Below are 8,009 nucleotides of genomic sequence, written 5' to 3'. Positions count from 1 at the left end.
AAACGACATGTTGTAAACTTTCTAGGACAGCCAAGTATTGTTCAAACAAATGCACTGCTTATATTGATTGGGAGATTAGTCTTGACCTTTGTGCCAATATTACCCTCCTACTAAGAGAAAATGTAAATTCTAAAGCTACCGTAAATAATTGGGTTATTAGTAAATCACAAGACATGGATTAGCGCTTATTTTCTTACAATCAAGCCAAAATATGTAAGGTTCTTATGTTCTTCAATGGCATATGTGCTAAAAAAGTCATGCCATATAATTTCTCAATTTGCTAATTTGGGCAGAAGTTAGTTGTCATTTACTAATTTTCCCTTCTAAAATATTATAAAGTTGGATATTAATAAGTTTATACTGGAGGCAGGATTATCATATTTCAATATGGGGGGTCTTAAATACGCCTATTTTTGCTGCTCGGGACCCAAATTAAGTAAATTAGATCGCTTTCTTGCTTGTGCCAACTTCATCAAACATCACCCATCGCTTGCAGCCACTGCACTCCCTCGTGAGTTATTTGACCACTCTCCAATCACTTTGATCTCTAGCGTTGTGGATTTTGGGCCATCCCCGTTCAAATTCTTTAATTCATGGCTTTTGGTGGAAGGAATTAATGAGGTTGTTACAACTGCATGGTCAGAGTTCAAAGGATATGGAACCGCTGATATGCAGTTAATGGCCAGACTTAGACATGTTAAATATGTTGTAAGAAATTTGAGGAACATGAAATTCAAAGAAGAAAACAAGGAGCTGATTGATCTTAAAGAGGAGAAAGCACGTATGGAGTTAGTTGCTGAGTCTCGACCTTTATCAGATGATGAGTTGAAGGCATTATGTAATGGTGCCCAAAGAATTCTGGAGCTTGAAAAGCTTAAATCGTTGGATCTCAGACAGAAAGCAAGGATCAGATGGACAATAGACGGAGATGAAAATTCGAAATTTTTTCACGGGGTCATTAACAGTAAAAATAAGAGGAATCGTATTCAGGGCTTATCAATAAATGGCAGGTGGACGACTGATGTTAACAGAAATAAAGACTGAAACATTGCGGTTTTATGAGGATAAATTCAAAGAACCTTGACCTTTTAGACCAAAGTTGGTCAGCTCACTCTTTCGCTCAATCTCTTCATCTGATGCTGCTGGAAGCTCCTATATCCATTGATGAGGTGAAAAATGCCATTTGGGCGTGTGGTGGTGATCGTGCCCCAGGTCCCGATGGATTTACTTTTCAATTCTTGAAAATGTATTGGAGTACCTTCTGTGATGGAATAATGGAATTCATAAGATACTTTGAAGCCCATGGGAAAGTTGCTAAAGGATGTAATTCTCCTTTATTACTCTAGTTCCTAAAGTCAAAGACCCTACCCTCCTCGCGGAATTTCGGCCCATAAGCTTAATTGGATCCATCTATAAATATATTGTCAAGGTCTTAGCAATTCGCCTCAAGACTGTGATAGGCAGTGTGGTGGATGATACTCAATCTGCATATGTGGAGGGCAGGAATATCTTGGATGGTCCATTAATAGTCAACGAGATATGCTCATGGGTGAAGAGAGCAAAAAAGAAGGTTCTGTTATTCAAGGTTGATTTTGAAAAGGCCTTTAATTCGGTTAATTGGTAATACCTTGACTCTGTAATGAGTCAAATGGGTTTTGGACATAAATGGCAGTGGTGGATCTATGGTTGTCTCAGTTCATCTCGAGCATCAATTATCATCAACGGCTCCCCCACTAATGAATTTGACATACAAAAGGGGTCAGGCAAGGGGATTCATTATCCCCGTTCCTTTTCATCATAGAAATGGAAGGTCTGAACGTGGCATTATGTAACGACCCAATTTTCACGTCCAAAAATTTCGTTTTAAAACATTACTTTAGAAGACATTAATAATTAAAACATTGTTTGATCAAACCATGATACCATGTAAACCGTGTCTAAAAGTCAAATCATACAACCAATCAAAATATCAGAGTATAAATCCCAGAGAATCTCGTAAATGCGGAAACCAGAGAGTGTGTGTGTGTGTGACATGCTGCTACCGCGCCGACTCCTTTCCCCTAGCTGAGGAGGTACCTGAAACCAAAACTGAAAACTGTAAGCACAAAGCTTAGTGAGTTCCCCCACCGTACCACATACCAAATAATCTCATAACATACATATATCGTCAGGCATAGCTGGGTGCCCGACCTACCCCTTCGGCCCTCTCGACCGGACATTGCCTAGCATATCTGGGTGTTGGCCTCCCCTTCGGTCCTTTCGACTGGATACTGCCTAGCATATCTGGGTGCTGGCCTCCCCTTCGGTCCTACCGACCGGATACTGCCTAGCATATCTGGGTGCTGGCCTCCCCTTCGGTCCTACCGACCGGATACTTCGGGGACTATCTCCCCCTACTGTCACTAGCACATAGCATCATATCATACTAGCACATAACATAACACAGGTAGTGGTAATACCTAGATGAATATCACAGAGACAAACATCTACAAATAACTCCTACTGGTGGGCCGGCATTGTGGCCGTAGACCCACCGCTACTGGAAGGTAACTCACCTCGAAGTAGCTGCTGATCTGATCGGGAACTGACTGCCTGCTGCTGCTGCTGCTCCGGAAATCCTCCGGCTGCAGTTCCCACAACATACTCAATCAAACACTGCTCACTGACCTTTAGGTAAAATGACCATTTTACCCCTGACCATGCCCTAAGTCAAAGTCAGAGTCAACTTTCAATTGACCCGACTCGCCGAGTCCCTACCCAAACGATTGCCCTGAATCCCGATCCTACTCGTCGAGTTAGGCGACGACTCGACGAGTTCACCTTCTAAACCAATATTCAAGTCCTTCATCCTACTCGCCGAGTTGTATGAACAACTCGTCGAGTTCATCTTCATCCGACGGACACTTATGCTAAGACTCGCCGAGTTGTATGAACAACTCGTCGAGTCCATCTTCATCCGAAGAACACTTATGTTGCGACTCGCCGAGTTGTATGAACAACTCGTCGAGTCTGTTCTTGATCTAAGGAGATTGCCTTGAACTCGCCGAGTCAGGGCATTGACTCACCGAGTACCTCCATAGATGAGTTCAGCTTCCGACTCACTGAGTCACACCCCGTGACTCACTGCTCACTCGACACTATGAAAAGGGGACAAACTCGGAGACTCGCGAACAGACTCACCGAGTCATATGAACGACTCGCCGAGTCGTTGCCATGCACCCACTAAATACACAGATTTGCTCGATTCCAGTCCATGCCATTCACAGATCTGGACTTCTAGGACACGAATCACACGTAAAGTTTCCAACTTTACGTGTGGATATTCACCAATATGGATTTTAGGGCTCAAAATGTCTCAAAAGGGTAGATCTAGGGTGAACAAGCAACATGGGGCCATAAAGCTAACAGATCTGAGCTCCTGGAGCTCAATCTTGCCTAGATCCAGAGGCCAAACATCTTATTACGACATATAATGCACATACAAGCTTGGGGATTTGTCCAAGAAAGACCTAAATGAAGTACTAAGCATAGAATCATGGGGAAAACGGGTTATACCTCAAAGGAACTGCTGGAAGAACACAATAATGCCTGGATGGCTTCCCTTCTTCTGGATCTACTTCCTTCCTCCTTCAAAACCTTCAAAAGCACACAACAAAGCTTCAATTCTTCAAAGAACAACCATAAACGAGGGTTGGGAGTTCTGGGGAGAGAATGGGGGCTGGCCTGGGGCGGATAAGTCGCTTAAATAGGGTGCAAACCCCTGAAACTTAGGGTTTCATCCAACAGTTGTGACTCGCCGAGTCCAGGATATGGACTCGCCGAGTCGCCAACTTAAACGTGTCCCGGGTCCCGCATCCACTCGGCGAGTCGGACCTATGACTCGCCGAGTCCAAGGCTAAAAGAAGGGAAATACTCAAATAAGATTTACGTACCAGGAACCGGGTGCTACACATTAAAGGCAGCTTGCAATCTTGGAATCTACTCGGGGTTGAAGATTCCAAATGGTCGTCCGTCTATATCACACTTATTCTATGCGGATGATGCATTACTTATAGGGGAATGGTCTAAGTCCAACCTTAAGAGTCTTGCTAGAATTCTCAGATGCTTTCATGTGTCTTCTGGATTAAAATTAAATTTCCACAAGTCTAAAGTATTAGGTTAGGGGCTTCGGTTAATGAAATAAACAATTATGCTCGTATTCTTGGTTGTGAATCAAGTTCCCTCCCATTCAAATACCTTGGGGTCCAGTTGGGGCGAATATGAATCTATGTAAGCACTGGAAAGCAATCATAGATAAATTCAATTCTAAGTTGTCTTTATGAAAATCCAAAACCTTATCCTTTGGAGGTCGTGTAACATTAATTAAAGCCGTCATGGGAAATCTCCCCACTTATTACATGTCACTATTTAAAGTCCCAGTGGATGTAATTGAAACTCTTGAAAAAATACGACGCGGATTTCTTTAGGGACGTGGTAAAGATGGCAACTCAAAAATAAGGTGGGTGGCATGGGATAAGGTAGTTGCCTCTATGAAGAAAGGCGGGTTAGGATTTGGATCATTGCAGTCCCTTAATATCGCCCTATTGACAAAATGGTAGTGGCGGTTACATCGTAATCCGGAGTCATTATGGGCTAGTATTATTACAGGTATTTATCGAATTGGTAGATAAGCCATCTAATTACTTATCTTGCAAAAGCAGTGTAGGTGTATGGAATAATATTGTTGGAGTCAACAAGGATATTTAGAAATTTGGATTGCAGGTCAATGACATAATAAAAAAGGTGGTCAGATCAGGAAACAACACACTTTTCTGGTTAGATGATTGGATTGGTGGGATGTCACTTAAAACAAGATTTCTTGAATTATACCAGCTGGAGTGTACTAAAAAAATGTAAAGTGGCAGATCGCATAAACTCAAACGGATTCGAATGGAATTGAGTGTAGACATTGATGTCATCATACTAACCCCTATCTTATCCTAACTCATCTCTGTGATTGCTCCATTCTCCCATTGCAGTTTCGATGAGTCTTGGACCTGCAACTTGGCTCCAGATGGCCACTTTTCAACCAAACTCATTCGATCCAAGGTCGATCTATATCCCTCCTGCTCGCTATGTCCTAGAGTTCTATGGCTGAAAACGATCCCGATAAAGGTCACTTGTTTCATATGGAGAGCTAGTATGGGTCACATTCCCTCGGTGATGGCATTGAAATCGAGGGGAGTCTCAATCGATTTTGATATATGTGGATATTGCAATGAAATTGTGGAGGATTCAGATCACATTTTAGTTGGGTGCCAAGCAACTCGCATCACTCGTAAATGGATTCTACAATGGCGTGGAATAAATGATTGACATTTTACTTTAACAGGTGATTTTCTAGACTTTGTTGCCTCTTGGGGACATTGTCCCAAAAAAAGGAAACTTTTCTTGACTATCTTTTATGGAATGCTATGGTGGATATGGAGGAGTCGTAATGATGGGATATTCCTAAATGTCAAGATTCCCCCTACTATAGTTGCTGATAATGTAATAGCTATGGTATTTTCTTGGTGGAAACACAGGGGGCAAAGAAAGATATTAAATGGGTTGATTGGGTAGCTTCTATTTTTTTTATGTTTGTAACTACTTAAACTCTAGTGTATGCTCTATTTTATGCTCCGCCTAGTATCTTGCTAGAATGAGTGTTCTTTTTATGTATATCATTTGCCGTTTCCAAAAAAAATATGAATTTATTTAAAAGAAATATTAAATATGAAATTCTAAATATTTGAATTTTTAATTTATACTAAAAAATGAGAAAAATATTGAACTATTAAAATTAAAGTGTTTTTTATTTTAAATTTTAAAAAATAATTTAGATAAAAAATAAAGGAAATTAATGAGCCTTTAATTTAGTAATTTTGAAATTATAAGGAAAGTCCATTAATGAAATTAATATGCATGTATTATTACATTTAAACTAGACGAATGTCCGCGCATTGCACAGTGGAATAATTATGTAGTTAAATATGGTTATATATATTATGGTAAAATAAATAGTTAACATTCTTTTGAAGCATATGGTTAATTGAGAAGTTATGATTTTAAAACAAATAAGATATTGACATAATGCAATTAACAAAAATTGATATGGTTTAATTTATTGTGAATAAATTAAACATAAAGGTTGCATACGATTAAATAGTATGTATATTTTTTTATTTAAAAATAATTTAAATTAATAAATAATGCGAATTTATTATTAGTTTAAAATTGTAAATTTAATGTTTATGTACACATTAGTATCTAATCTAATTATTCGATAATTGATTAAATATGGGTTCGCATTTGGGGTCGTATACGTTTAGTTTTTTAAGTAAACCCCACATGTGTTGTATTACATTTTTTTGAAAATTATTGAATGTGAAACGGATGAGTACTCAACCATGAAAAATTCTTTCCGACCTCCCCTTCAAATACCATATTTATTCAAGATTGGAATAAATATATTTCTGGAAACCTATCTGAAGTGTAAAGGTTTTGATATTCTATCTTGAGACTTTAACTTCCGTAGAAAATATCGTCTTCACCGGCCGATCATTGGACAATTCGGATTCATTTCTAGCGTATAGTATCTGATTTAGTTCATCCTCATTACATATTATCCTAACAAACCTGCCATATATTCATAATCCATGTAGAGTATTTGAAATTGTACAAACTAAAGGAGTGGAAGTTATGAAATGAATGATATAAATGTATTTAATTGCTATGCAACATGAGCACGTTTTGTTTCATCTTTCTTGCCAAAATATTCATCATAATAGTTCATCCCCGGTCCATATTATCATATCACACCTATCATATTTTCATAATCCGTTTATAGTATTTGAAATTGTACAAACTAAAGGAGTTGAAGGTATGAAATTAATCATATAAAATGATTTAATTACATGCAGAAGCACTTTTTGTTTCATTATTCTTGCCAAAATTTTATCGGAATTGAGAAGATATTTATAAGTACGTAGGAGCAAAATCAATTGTTCATTCATACCATGCTCTAAATTGACCATCCATAGTTCTATTCGTAGCTTCAAAATTTCAATTATATAAAGTGTGTTATGTGTGATTAATTACTTTGAAGGTGAAAGGGTGAGGGAGCTTCAAATGCATGAGGTGATTGGAAAAATGTTTTGGGGTTTTCAAATGCATGAGGTGATTGAAAAAATGTCTCATTTATAGAATATTCACGCGTTGCGCAGAATAAAATTAAAACTTTTGGTAATCTTATGTTATTGAAAATATTTATATCATTTATATTAACTATAAAATAATAATTATTACATTTAGTTTATATAAAATTATAATTAATTTAAACAATAGATAAAATAACACTTATTAAAATCAATTCATTTAATGGTCTATATTCATGTTTTACGTGTGTATAACATTAGTTATATTTGTCAACTATTTTAATTTACTATTGTTATGATTTATTAATTTTTTAAAGAAAAAATGACAGTGTTTTAATTTCATCATTATGATTATTTAAATTATCAACAACTATTTGTAATCCAACATAATTTAATTTCTAAGTTTCTATTATTTTTAACTATTATTATTATAAATTAATTTGAAAACAACTGAATTGAATTTTAGTTATTATAAAATATAGTTTTCAGACACCTTCTAGTTAATTCAATTCATCAATTTAGGTTTTTTTATATATATTATATTTAATGTTTTCCTTTTAACTATATATATATATATATATATATATATATATATATATATATATATATATATTGATTTTTTTAAACATTATTTGATATTTTACTTTAGGTTTTAAATTTTACACTAAATTTTTAAGCTTATTTGATATATTAATGTATGTTATTTATTTAACAATATATTAAAGTTAACAAATTAAGTATATCATATTGATAAGTCATAAAGTCTTCCATTTATGATAATGTTTACAACTAAAAACATATTTAAGTTAATAAATTAAGTATATTATATGGAAA

At 36.4% G+C, this 8,009-nt stretch overlaps 1 protein-coding gene across 1 annotated transcript; it reads left to right on the top strand.

The window, feature by feature from the left end:
• Positions 1-387: 387 nt before the first annotated feature.
• LOC145050460 (uncharacterized) lies at positions 388-1,044 on the top strand. The gene has a single exon (XM_078998705.1). It carries the CDS (start codon positions 388-390, stop codon positions 1,042-1,044), a length of 657 nt encoding a protein of 218 aa, XP_078854831.1.
• Positions 1,045-8,009: the final 6,965 nt, after the last annotated feature.

This window comes from Lactuca serriola, chromosome 5, assembly GCF_051521515.1.
Source record: "Lactuca serriola cultivar US96UC23 chromosome 5, Lser_US96UC23_V15, whole genome shotgun sequence".
Classification (NCBI taxonomy): Eukaryota; Viridiplantae; Streptophyta; class Magnoliopsida; order Asterales; family Asteraceae; genus Lactuca; species Lactuca serriola.
The sequence above is the reverse complement of the archived record's forward strand: the minus strand, read 5'-3'. Positions and strand labels throughout refer to the sequence as shown.